Source organism: Xenopus laevis, chromosome 4S, assembly GCF_017654675.1.
Source record: "Xenopus laevis strain J_2021 chromosome 4S, Xenopus_laevis_v10.1, whole genome shotgun sequence".
Taxonomy (NCBI): Eukaryota; Metazoa; Chordata; class Amphibia; order Anura; family Pipidae; genus Xenopus; species Xenopus laevis.
Window position 1 is genome coordinate 10,496,316 of NC_054378.1, and position 14,555 is coordinate 10,510,870.

The 14,555-nt window shown below is 39.1% G+C and overlaps 1 protein-coding gene across 3 annotated transcripts in view; it reads left to right on the forward strand.

Annotated features, from left to right (window-relative positions):
• qser1.S (glutamine and serine rich 1 S homeolog) overlaps window positions 1-14,555 on the forward strand; it is a 50,664-nt gene that overhangs the window by 31,343 nt on the left and 4,766 nt on the right. For 2 of the 3 annotated variants that reach the window (XM_018260145.2, XM_041560899.1), the window contains exons 5-10: window positions 7,947-8,200; window positions 10,476-10,592; window positions 11,518-11,651; window positions 12,242-12,450; window positions 13,866-14,006; window positions 14,173-14,270. In XM_018260145.2, coding sequence (XP_018115634.1) covers window positions 7,947-8,200; window positions 10,476-10,592; window positions 11,518-11,651; window positions 12,242-12,450; window positions 13,866-14,006; window positions 14,173-14,270 — 953 coding nt within the window. The remainder of the gene's footprint in view (window positions 1-7,946; window positions 8,201-10,475; window positions 10,593-11,517; window positions 11,652-12,241; window positions 12,451-13,865; window positions 14,007-14,172; window positions 14,271-14,555) is intronic. The other variant, XM_018260146.2, reaches the window with a different exon arrangement.

Sequence of the window (14,555 nt, forward strand, 5' to 3'; positions counted from 1 at the left end):
ATCGCAGAAGTGTTTAGGGTATTGTGTGCACCAGACTCGTGGCATAAGGATATGCGAATCATGTAGTCCAATCCAGTAGTAGTACTAAGGAAGATTCTGAGTACTTATGAAGATTCTTATTTATCCAGGTCATGATATACAATATCTACTAGAAATAAGTCAAAGGCAACTAGAATTTGAGTTTTTTCTTAACGTTTTACCACTCATCTGAGTGGCTTCTTCAGTTCAACTGAAGTGTTAGGGAATTCCCCGGCATTTAAACCCTTCAAGGGTAGTAAAGTCACCGACATCCAATCTCAATGGTTCCATTGAACTTTAGTAAGGTGTTGGCTTAAAAGACCAAACCAAGTAACAGAGGGGAAGAGCTTAGCAGGCAAAGCAACATAGTCATCCCATATGTGGCTGGAACATCGGAAGAACTTGGGAGAACTTTCAAGAAACATCACATTCCTGTGTATTTCAAACCCAGAAACACCCTAAGACAGAGGTTGGTGCACTCTAAAGACCCAATGCCAAAGCACATGAAGAGCAATGTGGTCTATGTTGTCCAGTGTAGTGTGGAGTGCTTCGATCTATACATTGGGAAGACAAAGCAATCACTCTGTAAGAGAATGGTCCCATTGTGATTGGATCAGACTTCCACACATCTGTGAACTTCAGCCAACCCCTTACTGAAGTTCAATGGAACCATTGTGATTGGATGTCTGTTACTTTACTACCCTCAAAGGGTTTAAATGCCAGGGAATTCCATAACACTTCAATTGAACTGAAGAAGCCACTTGGATGAGTGGTGAAACGTTTTCAAGAAGGAGGAATCCACAAAAGTGGTGAAATCCGCCGACTCAACCGACACTTCATTTTTTTTTTTTAGTGAAAGAAAGACAGTTTATAGACATATTTATGAGTTTTTATTTTAAACAACATAAAAATGGTGCTAAAAACTTAATGTAACTATTCCCCATGTGTCAGATCAATTCTAAAATAATTTGCTCTGCTTTGGTTCGGCCAATCTTCATTTCACACCTCTTGTAGGTGCCCCATTGGGGAATTATTATCCTATAAATAGGGAGTAGCATTTTATAGTCGGCACAAGTTTCTGTCTAACCCAATAGATGTAAAACATCATTAGCAAAATAAGTAAACACAGATTAAACAAAAAAGTGTATTTTATACAATTTTATATGTAAAGTTTTTAACTAGTTTTAGCTTAATGAATGAGGCAATATTAGCAATTTGAGTGAATGTATTATCTAAAGGAAAAGTAAAGCCTCCCAAGCATTTTTTTTAGTTTTAGCAGCACATAAGACACTTGACTTAAGATAATAAAACATTTCTGATACAAATCTCTATTATGCAAAATAGCATTTTTTGTATTTAGACTCTTATATCTTGTTGCAGAAGTGGAATTACACAAACATGTAGGCAGATTTAGAAAGCCCAGGCTATCCTGAAAAAATTTTTCCTAGGTAAAATAAACCCCCTATCCCGAAAATTCCAATTTGATGGCTGAATGACAGGTTTAGTAAGAGCTAAAGACAAATTCAAGAAAAATGTTGTTGTACGAAAGACACAATCTGAAAACAGTCTGTTTAAAGGGCAAATTCACAAAAGTGGAGATGGAGGTTTGTGAATTTGGTGGGAAATCCGACATTTTTATCTCCACTTTTATTTAGTCTCAATATCGCCACTTTTGTGAATTTCCTCCTAAATGTCCAGTTGCCTTTGACTTATTTCTACTAGATACTGGACATAATTACTGCTTTCGGCAGTCGTTACATATACAATATAATTAACTTTTAAAATAAACACAAACCTTTAACATATGTTGAAAAAGTTGTTTGGCATTACATTTGCATTTGTTCTGCATATCTTTATATTTGTGCTTATTTCTCCTTTGAGAAGTGAGGAGTAAACAGAAAATAACTTTCTTGACCATTTAGGGAACTTTAATCCAAATCAAGCATCTTTAGACCGATTTTTAGGTCCTCTGCACGTGTGTTTTAAGTTATCAAACTTTCACACAATCACTCCATAACTGCTTGCTTAAAGTGGAATAGTGGGAGAAGAGTTTGTGGTCGGTTGATTGGTTATCCTGCTGTTAGGGTGAGTTTGCCATATTGGTCATCAGTCTGTGAGTCAGTCAGTCCAAACATCAACTTCCTTCAAGGCTTCTACTGACATGAAATGAATATCAAGTTTGTGTTTAATAGGGGTATATATCTTGGCTGATGTCAGTCAGGTTTCTTTCATTGTGTAATAAATTGGCAAAGAAAAGTTACCTATTGGCAATTAAAAAAAATTGTTTTGAAAGTTCTAGATCAATGTTGGCTACAGAGCGTCCCCTCTAAAAGCAATTTTTTTAGGGCTCTTACTCATGAGCGTTTTTACCTGTGCTCCCCTGTGTTCCGTTTTTCGGCGTTCAGCCGCAGGGGAGCGCAGGAATAGACGCATTTCATTATTTCAAATGGGGCTGTACTCACACAGGCGCATGTAGGCGCCGAACGCAGGTTGAGACGCAACGTGCTGCATTTTTCCTGCGTTCGGCGCCTACACGCGCCTGTGTGAGTACAGCCCCATTTGAAATAATGAAATGCGTCTATTCCTGCGCTCCCCTGCGGCTGACCGCTGAAAAACGGAACGCAGGGGAGCGCAGGTAAAAACGCTCATGAGTAAGAGCCCTAAATGTTACAGTATCCAGACAGTAGTGACAGATGATAGTTGGTCCAAAAGATAAGGTGGCTAGAGCCGTACGTTTGGAAAGCCTCCGATTCAAAATAAAGTAAATCTGAGCCCGATTTCACCACCCGTGTTCTGGGCCAAATCCGTTACATCTAATTGTATGCCCTAGGGGTAAGTGTATAGAATAGGGTGAATTCAATTGAGACAAAATCTTGAGCAGGAAAACCAGTATATATATAAAAAAAAAATGCTTTGTATAAAATTGGCCATGCAAAAGGCTCCAACTAGTATCTTCCAAATATAGTGCAGAGGACCACATCAGTATATTCATGTGATACTTTCTCAGTGGGTCTCCCTAGGCTCAACTAATCCGAACCACTTTGATTAATGCCAAGCACGTTGGTGGCCATACCTGGTGAAGATCTACTTTACAAACTTTTTGGTTTGGCTGCTGCTCAATCACTAATAATTCTCTATTCTGAATTCAGTTTTGAAAATAATTTTATGGGTTAGTCCTTTTCTAAAAGAGATTTCTATTTGGCTAGAGTCAGGGTCACTGTGGAAGAAATGCAAATGCTTGGACAATTGAGATGATACTTTGGGGCATCTGATGCTGAATAATGGCGGCCAAACATGATAAGATCCGCACGATTCTCAAGGTTGCCAAACGAGCAGATCTTTTCCCTGTATGCCTACCAACGGCAGTGCGATATCTTGTTAATCTAAAATTTGGCCCTAGGGCCGAGCGTTCGGATTACTAAAAAGAGAATGGCCGCCAACAGGATGAGGACTGCAGCAACTAGCCAATGCGATCGCCAGAAAAAAACCGAGACCCGTTGGAAGCCCCATACACTGACAGATAAGTTGCCAAATTGACCAATGTCGGCAGCTTTAATCTGCCCCCCTTATATTGGCTGTGTGCAAATTGGGTTAAAGTTAAAAATGCCCTGCTTGCAATCAAGTCAATGTTTGAGTTCAGCTATGACTCAGAAGAATATCCCTTTAGTTTGACATTTTCCAGAAGTAAGAGGATTTTCTTTCTGGGCAGTGTTGTATGACATATAAAATAAGACTTGTTTTGACCTAAAATGGTTAGTGGATAATAAATGAGTGCTTTAAGGGATTTGCTTTCACAGATCCTCTCCGAAAATACATTATTTCCGCTACTGCAGGCTGGAGTGAACTTAATATGGTTAATTAATGAAATCATTTGCATAAAAAACGCAAAAGGCTAAGGGCTCATACAGAGAGGCATTTCTCCCCTTCGTTTCGTGAGTGCACAACGAAACACAATCTATTCTTGTGGCTTGTACTCGCAGAAATGCATTTACACAGATATATTGATGTTGTACTCCACCTGTGCAGGCCGATATTTACTAACCAGGTTTCCTCCTGCTCTTCCCTGTGGTGGCACACTTTAAAACGGCTGTCTGTATGAGTCCTAACAATAAGTGCTTTGGGAAATGGGAGCCAATTGCCCCTTTCTCATTCTAGGTCGGCTTCATTGAAGAGGCTGTCGTTCTAGATTTTGGGCATTACCGGTTGTTTAATCTATGCTATGTGAGAGCAAAATTCTCCTTCTACCATAGTCTGCTGCCTTCAACCCTGGTGTGTGCATGTAAAAGTTTGGGAACTCTTAATTCTTTGGAGTTTTGTTTATCATTGGCTGAGCTTCCAAAGTAGCAATTTCCTTTTAATATATAACATGCCTTATGGAAACAGCAGTATTTTAGCAGTGACATAAAGTTTATTGGATTAAAAGAAAATACGCAATATGCATCATAACAAAATTAGACAGGTGTATAAATTTGGGCACCACAACAGAGATATTACATCAATACTTAGTTGAGCTCCTTTTGCCTCTAGACGCCTCCTATAGCCTTTGATGAGTGTCTGGATTGTGAATGTGGGTATTTTTGACCATTCGTCCATACAAAATCTCTTCCAGTTCAGTTAAATTTGATGGCTGACGAGCATGGACAGTCTGTTTCAAATCATCCCATAGATTTTCCATGATATATAAATCGAGGGACTGTGACGGCCATTCTAGAATATTGTACTTGTCCCTCTGCATAAATGTCTTTGTAGATTTCCAAGTGTGTTTAGGGTCATTGTCTTGTTGGAATATCCAACCCCTGCGTAACTTCAACTTTGTGACTGATGCTTGAACATTATCCTGAAGAATTTGTTGATATTGGGTTGCATTCATCCGACCCCCGTCTTTAACAAGGGCCCCAGTAGTCCCTGAACTAGCCCCACAGCATGATGGAACCTCCACCAAATTTAACAGTAGGTAGCAGGTGTTTTTCTTAGAATGCGGTGTTCTTCTTCCACCATGCAAAGCGCTTTTTGTTATGACCAAATAACTACATTTTTGTCTCATCAGTCCAAAGCACTTTGTTCCAATATGATGTGGCTTGTCTAAATGAGCTTTTGCATACAACAAGCGACTCTGTTTGTGGCAGAAAGGGCTTCTTTCGCATCATTCTGCCATACAGGTGATCTCTGTGCAAATTGTGCTGAATTGTAGAACAATGTACAGATACACCATCTGCAGCAAGATGTTCTTGCAGGTCTTTGGAGGTGATCTTTGGGTTGTCTGTAACCATTCTCACAATCCTTCGCTTATGCCCCTCCTGTATTTTTCTTGGCCTGTCAGACCTGGGTTTTACAGCAACTGTGCCTGTGGCCTTCCATTTCCTGATTACATTCCTTACAGCTGAAACTGACGTTTAAACCTCTGAGAACTTTTTGTAGCCTTCCCCTAAACCAGGGATACCCAACCTTTAGAACCCTTGAGCAACATTCATGAAAAATGTTCTTTGGGTGCCAAATAAGGGCTGTAATTTTGCCATTTAGTAAACCCTATGTGGATTTTCAACCTACATTGAGGCTCTGTTTGGCATTGCACCTGGTTTTTATGCAACTAAAACTTGCCTCCAAGCCAGAATTTCAAAAATAAGCAGCTGTTTTGAGGCCACTGGGAGCAACATCCAAGGGGTTGGAGAGCAACATGTTACTCACAAGCTACTGGTTGGGGATCACTGCCCTAAACCATGATACCGAACAATCTTTGTTTTCAGATCTTTTGAGAGTTGCTTTGAGGATCCCATACAGTCAAACAGAAGCAGAACTTGCAGTAAATTATTATGCAGGCTGAGAGTGGTTCCCAATAGGGATGCACCGAATCCAGGATTTGGTTTTGTCACAAAACAAGGAAGTAAAAAAGGTTTTCCCCTTCCCACCCCTAATTTGCATATGCAGATTCGGTTAGGTATTCAGCCGATTCTTTTGCGAAGGATTCGGGGGTTCGGCCGAATCCAAAGTAGTGGATTCGTTGCATCCCTAGTTTCATATGACTGTATGTGCTAGGAAGTTCATTCTAGGACTAAATTTGGGTCTTCTGGGAAGAACCACAAACCAGAGAAAAAGAGTTTTTATATGTCTTTTTTTGGACTTTGGAAGTGACTTCTAATGTCCTGAAGTCTAAAAGGAAACATGACTAGAATTGCTGTATTAAATGACCCATTGATGATGGAGTCATTTGTTGTCCTCAAAAGTTCTTGATCTCTTGTTGGGCCATCTTTTGCGTGCCAGTGGCACTGGGCATGAGCAGTGATCAGTGAGCTCACGCAAGCTCAGTGGTCATGGGAAATGATTGCAGAAAGTGATGATGTTCTCTTGTAGAAGTTGATGCTACTGGGATGGTTGCTAATTGGTTCTGATGCAAAATGCACAGTTCATTGTTGCCACATAATGTGAAACAGAATTTATCCTGTCAGGCTTACAGCATGAATTGTATTGTGTGTGTATATAGTATATTGTAAGTTGGTCCCTAAGCTCAGGTAAGTGACAGCAGCACAGAGCATGTGTTGGGATGAGGAGCAATTGCGCCATGTTCAGAGGCACAGATCTTCCCCACTAAGGGGTTGATACAGAACTAATACATATAAAACATTGATAAATTGCAATAGGGATCGCTTTACCGGACAAAGATGGGCAATGCAAACAAACTTGAATAAAACAATTGTAACTTTATTCGTCCATGTTAAATACACAGTAGTTGAAGCGGGCAGGGGAGCAGCTTTTTTTAATCCATTTCCAAACTAAACATGATCTGCAGGTCTTACATGGGGTCAAAATCTTAGCCCGTCAAACTCTGGTTTAGACCAAAATGCAGAACTGCCCATTTTCACAGTCAACTTTTGGAACTGCACTGGCTAGCAGTTATCTGCTTTTTTGATGGGTGACCTGAGTGATTGGCCCACAGCATACTCTTGAGTTGGCCATACACATGCGCATATAAACTACCGATTTTCCCCATCAGACCAAGCCGCAGCTTATAAGCCTGTGTATGGGCCCTCTCCGGTGACCAACCTGTTTTCTGAAGAAATCTATCTGACAAGTTTAACGGAAAACTATACCCCCCCCCCCCAACAATGTTGGTCTCAGCACACAGACCATCACAAAATGGTGGTTCAAGGCAAGAGATGCAAAAGGGCAATATTTACTTAAAAATATATATACCAGTTTGGCAAGATTCTTTAGTATGCCTCTTAATTTGATATAAACTGTTGGTTAAAGGGGTTGTTCACCTTTGAGATAACTTTTAGTATAATGTAGAGTGATATTCTCTTTAATTTAATTTTTTATTATTTAAGGTTTTTGAGTTATTTAGCTTTTTGTTCAGCAGCTCTCCAGTTTGCATTTTAAGCACCATGGTTGATAGGGTGCAAATTACCCTAGCAACCATGCATTGATTTAAATGAGATAGTGGAATATGAATAGGAGAGGGGCTGAATAGAAAGAAGAGAAAATACCAAGTAGCAATAACAATACATTTGTAGCCTTACAGAGCATTTGCTCTTTAGAAGGGGTCAGCGACTCCCATTTGAAAGCTGCAAAGAGTCAGAAGAAAAGTGCAAATAACTATATCACTATAAAAAATAAATGAAAACCAAATTAAAAGTTGCTTAGAATTGGTCATTCTATAAAATGCTAAAAGTTACCTTAAAGGTGAACCACCCCTTTTAAGTATTCATTTTGAGGGTAAAGTTTCCTTTAAAAACCTGCCAGAGAGAGACCTCTTAGTGGACTTGTCTGTTATGATCCGATTGTTGGCCCCGTAGCCAACCGATCGGATCAGCCCCTTTTAGCTCAAACGGGTGAGGATCTGCTCCTTTATAGACTTTGCATAATGGTAAGCTACTGGACATTGTCACAATTAAAACATGTGGTAACGGATTTCTCCTTCTTTTTCCTCCAAGAAGGAGATAAGGCAGCCCTTTCCGCCAAACAAGACCCGTCTACCCCAAGAAATGGCCAAGACAAGACTAAAGCTCCAGAATCGCTCAAACCCAGCCAGCCTGAGGCGACCCAGCCAGAACAGCTCGCCAAGTCACAGGAGACCATTGCAATCGAGGGTTTCACCGATGAGGAAAACACCGAAAGCGGAGGCGAGGGGATTTACCGGGAGCGAGACGAATTTGTGGTGAAGATTGAAGACATAGAATTGCTAAAGGTAATGGTTTCATTCACGTACACGTATTCACCCATGCTGTTTTGTTTTGTTTTTTTAATGAGCAACTGAACTAATATGCTTTTGTATGTATTTTAATAAAAAATTGCCTGATATACTCTTTTTGCATCATACTACAGGAGATTTATTATTAAATAACCACAGTATGCAAGTTCTTCTGGTTCTTTTCAGTCTGCGGAACTCCCAGACTTCCAATGTGACATTAAATGGGCAAAACACTCATTTTAAAACAGTTCCTTTCCCCTAATGTTTTGACCTTAGCTCCCCAGCTTTCTAAACAAAAAACAAATGTCCGAGCCACTTTTATATTGGTCTTCATTATTTTTTATTTATATAGTTTTTTTCTTAATTTGCCTTTTTCTTCTGACTCTTTCCGAGTTTCAAATGGGGGTTGCTGACCCCATCTAAAAACAAATGGATCTGTAAGGCTATAAATGTATTTTTATTACTTGTTTTTCTATTCAGGCCTCTCCTATTCATATTCCAATCTCTTATTCAAATCAGAGCATGGTTGCTACGGAAATTTGGACCCTAGCAACCAGATTGCTTTAGTTGCAAAGTGGAGAGCTGCTGAATAAATGGCTAAATAACTAAAAAATGCACAAATAATAAAATATGAACACCAATTGCTAATTGTCTCAGAATATCGCTCTCTACATCATTCTCATCATTCAACAGGGGTTCACCTTTGCGTTAACTTTTAATATGATGTAGAAAGTGATATTCTTAGACACTTTGCAATTGGTTTTCATTTGTTTTTATTTTTAGGTTTGAGTTCTTTATCTATTTATTCAGCTCTCCGGGTTTAGCAATCTGGTTGCTAGGGTCCACATTACCCTAGCAGTCATGCACTGATTTGAATAAGAGACTGGAATATAAATAGGTGAGGCCCTAAATAGAAAGGTCAGTAAAAAAAAAGTAGCAATAACAATTTGTAGCCTTACAGAGCATTTGTTTTTTTTAAATGGGCTCAGTAAACCCCATTTGAAAGCTGGAAAGAGTCAGAAGAAGGCAAATAATTAAAAAAAACCATACAAAATAAATAATGAAGACCAATTTAAAAGTTGCTTAGAATTAGTCATTCTATAACATACTACAGGTATAGGATCCCTTATCCGGAAACCCGATATCCAGAAAGCTCCGAATTACGGAATGGCTGTCTCCCATAGACTCCATTTTATCCAAATAATCCAAATTTTTAAAAATGACTTCCTTTTTCTGTAATAATTAAACAAAATAATAAAACTTGATCCCAACTAAGATATCATTAATCCTTATTGGAAGCAAAATCAGCCTATTGGGTTTATTTCATGTCTAAATAAATTTCTAGTAGACTTAAGGCATGAAGACCCAAATTATGGAAAGATCCGTTATCCGGAAAACCCCAGGTCCCGAGCATTCTGGATAACAGGTCCCATACCTGTACAAGTTAACTTAAAGGGGTTGTTCGCCTACAAACACCAAGTTGTTTTCAGATAGAAAGTAATTGGAAAAGCTTATTTCTGGTGAACTATTTTCTATGTGTGACACTTTTTCTTATATTGAAGTGTAAAGTGTCATTTTTCACCTTTTAAAGCAGCTCTGGAAGGGGTGGTCGCCGACCCTGTAAACTGTTCTAAATTGATACATTTAGTTGATACATTTCTTATCTTTGTCCCTGCTGAGCAGAATCTCTGGGTTTCATTACAGGCAGCTGTTAGAATTGATACAATAGTTGCTAATAGTCCAGAGACGCTGCTGAGAAATGGATCAAATTGTAACTGTTTAGAATCCGCACCTGAATTACTGAGCTGACAGACTGAAAAACTAGAGACAGCAACATTAAACTTTAAACTTAGGTTTCGAAAAAACAGTAAAAAATAAATGGAGGGTAATTGAAAAAAATCCTTATTTCTGGTGAACAATCTGAAAACAATTGAACTGAAAAAAGTGTTTGCAAGGTGAACTACCCCTTTAAAGGTGATAGGCTCCTTTAATTTCAAGGTTATCAACCCCTTTAAGTGAGGGCATCCTCATATTGCCACTGGAAGAAATCAGTAAATGCATTTGATTTTCCACAGGAGGGACAAGGAGTAGTGTGTTTGTGTATAAAGGAAATGTATACGGTTTCTCGTTGTGAAACACAAACATTATTGAGCCCATGTGTAACATTTGTGCATATTCATTGTGGTTTTGCAAGTGCCAAACTTCCTATAACATAAGGTGTAGTTTGAAAATGGTGACCTAATACATCTGCCTCTAATTTTGCTTATTGCAGGAAGCATTATGTACCGGAAAGGAGCCTCCGGCTATTTGGAAAGTCCAAAAGGCATTGCTGCAGAAATTCATCCCTGAAATAAAAGATGGACAAAGATCGTTCGCCGCTACAAACAGTGTAAGTTGTTCCCAGTAAGGCTTGTAGAGCAGCACACAATTGTGTTTTTAACATCTGCCATAAACATTTCTGCAGCTGCTTAGGCTTCCTTAGCGCTGAATGGTCTGTCATTCCTTATTACTCATTATGAGTAATGATAATGACTCATTAAGTCACTATGTAGGCCTGTAACACGTGTTACTTGTGTCTTGAATTTCTTTTTATGCTTTCTTAAAGGGATACTGTCATGGAAAAAAAAAGAATTTTCAAAATGAATCCGTTAATAGTGCTGCTCCAGCAGAATTCTGCACTGAAATCCATTTCTCCAAAGAGCGAACAGATTTTTTTATATTCAGTTTTGAAATCTGACATGGGGCTAGACATTTTGTCAATTTCCCAGCTGCCCGAAGTCATGTGACTTGTGCTCTGATAAACTAAAATAACTCTTTACTGCTGTACTGCAAGTTAGAGTGATATCACCCCCCTCTCTCCCCCCCCAGCAGCCAAACAAAAGAACAATGGGAAGGTAACCAGATAGCAGCTCCCTAACACAAGATAACAGCTGCCTGGTAGATCTAAGAACAACACTCTAATGTCCCACTGAGACACATTCAGTTACATTGAGAAGGAAAAACAGCAGCCTGCCAGAAAGCATTTCTCTCCTAAAGTGCAGGCACAAGTCACATGACCAGGGGCAGCTGGGAAATTGACAAAATGTCTAGCCCCATGTCAGATTTCAAAATTGAATATAAAAAAATCTGTTTGCTCTTTTGAGAAATGGATTTCAGTGCAGAAGCCTGCTGGAGTAGCACTATTAACTGATGCGTTTTGAAAAAAAAAAAAATGTTTTCTGATGACAGGATCCCTTTAAGTTGATTACAGCTAGCATTCTTGTTGATGTAGCTGCTTCTGCTTTTTTTTTTTAAATTTTTTATTCCGTTTGCAGTACCTGGGATACTTTGGAGACGCAAAAACGAAGTACAAGAGAGTGTATGTGAAGTTTGTTGAAAATGCGAACAAGAAGGAATACGTGCGTGTTTGTTCTCGGAAACCCAAGAGCAAAGTGTTACAACCTGCAAGGTACTTTTCTATATATATGTATATAAAGCCATTGTCAAACCACACACAGATGCACTTTACTCACACGTTAATGGCACTATAGCTGTGGTTCAGGATACTCCTGACAATGATTGTGGCTATTTCTCATGAGAAGTAAATTTATTTTAGTATGTTTTTTTTTTTTGTCATCTTGGTGCTACCGAGGTGCAGTCCATAGATCTATGAATCACATTTGGTGGGTTTTTTGTAGGGATGCACCAAACCCACTATTTTGGATTCGGCCGAACCCCCGAATCCTTCATGAAAGATTTGGGCGAATACTGAACCCAAACCCTAATTTGCATATGCAAACTACTTCCTCGCTTAGTGACAAAAAGTCTCGTGATTTTAAGGATTCGGTTTGTCCGGATCCTTTTGAAAAGGCCGAATACCGAACCAAATCCTGGATTTGGTGCATCCCTAGTTTTTTGTCAAGAAATGAGTTGGGCACTGTTGATAGTTATCTCCAAGATAGTCTCATCTCTTATGGTCAAAGTGAAGTTTTGTGGTGACTAGTGGGGCACAGTAAACAGTTGAAATCGGGCAACACCTAACTTACGTTCTGTCTACAGAACCACTCACACAAAGGCGAGTGGAGGCAGCAAAGTGGCTGAGACTCCTCCACCTAAGACCGCACCACCAAAAGTAGTGTCTGCGAAACCCAAAGCCAAACCGCAGAAAACCAAGGCTGAGCCCCCACCAAAGAAAAGGAAACAGTGGAAAGAAGAGTTTTCGTCTTCCCAGTCTGACTCCTCACCAGACATGCAAAGTGATGAGGAAGGTAAGCGTTGTGACCCGGTATCTGTCCAGCAGTTGAACCAGAACTCGCCGTTCTTGCTGAGCTGATGCCATAAAGATAAATATTGCTTCACAGAGTAATGTGTGTGCAGTTCGGTTGCTTCCAAGACATTTTCTTCAATTAACGTTCAAAAAGGGGCCTTTGCAACTTTCAGTTTTTCACCTTTAAAGGGATTCAACTTTAACTGAACATTTAGGGGGTTATTTATTAAAGTCTGTATGCCAAAAACGCAAAAAACATTTTTATTTTTTATTTATTTGTTTTTTACTGTAAAATCAAAATTTTTAGTGTTAAAAAAAACCTCGAATTTTTCTGGATTTATTATATCTCAAGGATTGAAAAAGTCAGAATGAAAATCCGATATGGAAGAGGTCCCTATCCTATTTGTAAGTTTCTGTGCTCTTTGCTGGAATAAGGCCGAAAATCCCACTATTTCGGACTTTTCAGCAAAAATCTGAAAAATTCACGTTTTTTCGGAATCTAGCATTTCGGGGAAAAAAAATATTGTACAATTTGGGTTTTTGCTCGATTTTATCGAGTTTGTCCACAATCCGAATAAATCAAGCCTTTTTTTTTTTTTCATAATAAATAAGGTCCAAACGTGGATTCTAGTTTGGTCAGTTTGGACTTTTTTTTTATTTAAATTCTCAAAGATTAGAATTTTGATAAAAACTAGAAATAGACTGTCCTGTTCTTTGTAGGGATGCCCCGAATCCAGGATTCGGTTTGGGATTCGGCCAGGATTTTGCCTTTTTCAGCAGGATTGGGATTCGGCCGATTCCTTCTGCCCAGCCGAACCGAATCTTGATATGCATATGCAAATTAGGGGTGGGGAGGGAAATCACATGACTTTTTGTCATAAAACAATGAAGTAACATTTTTTCGCCTTCCCACCCCTAATTTGCGTGTGCAAATTAGGGTTCGGTATTCGGCCGAATCCAAAATAGTGGATTCGGTGCATCCCTAGTTTTTAGCAAGTTTTCAACTGATCTTCCCTTTTTTATATAGTTGTTTTTGTTAATTATTTGTTTCCTCTTCTGCCTGAATCCAGCTATGAAATGGGGGACACTGACCCCATCTGACATGAAACTATTGCTCTGTGAGGCTGCAATTTTATGACTTCTGTTTCAATTAACCTTCCTGTCTCGTTCAAATCGCTATTAGCTTTCTAGGGTAAATTGAGTAGTAAATGTGTAAGGTTGCGTTGAATTAGATGGTTTCTTCTCAGTCCGAGGGGGCGTGTATATAAAAAGCCTTTATATAAGCCCAGTGGAATGAGCTCATTTGGCATCTTAATGGACACCTGAGTCATTATATTTCTGTATATGAAGAGTAGGAATGTGTTGTGTTTTGTTTATGAAATCACAAATGTATATTTTGCTAATTTATGTTTTTAGAATTTGCGCCTCCGCCTCCTCCCATTGTCACACGATTTTTAAACACGAGAGCGATGAAAGAGACTTTTAAAGGATATGTTGAGCTTCTTGTGGGCCTCACATTGGATGGGGATATGATGCAAAACCTGGAAAAAGAAAATGGTAACTTTTTGTTCCTCTATTTATTAAAGTAATTTCTGTGTGTTATTCCTTATTCCAAAAATATTGTGCTCATTGTATTTATGTTTATACATATTTTATTTTATTTTGGCTTATGATCTACCCCTTTGGTATTCATGCCCGACTCTATGGATGTTTTTATTTCCAGATGACGTTCTCCTGCCGCACATGAGAAAAATCGAAGGCATGTTAAACGAGAACAGGCGAAGGCTGCTCACAAAATTGCAGCTAGAACAGCCATTAAAGGTACTCGTCCGTTTAGGGTGTTGCTCTAGCTGAGGGTTTAGTTCTGTACGTCTGAGTTTCCTGAGGTTTTGTTCTACTGAGTGTCAGTCAAAGGGTTAATTATTTACAGGACTCTTAACGTGGGATTTTTTCATATCAAGGAAAGGTTTGTGGAGTAAGTTCTGCTTTTCTCTCTGTTTAATGGGCTAATGCGATAGCCGTTTGGGCCAGGTCTATTAAGCTATAGCAGTCAGTCAGCAGATGGGGTGGTTCACCTTTAAGTAAACTTTTCGTATGTTCTAGAAT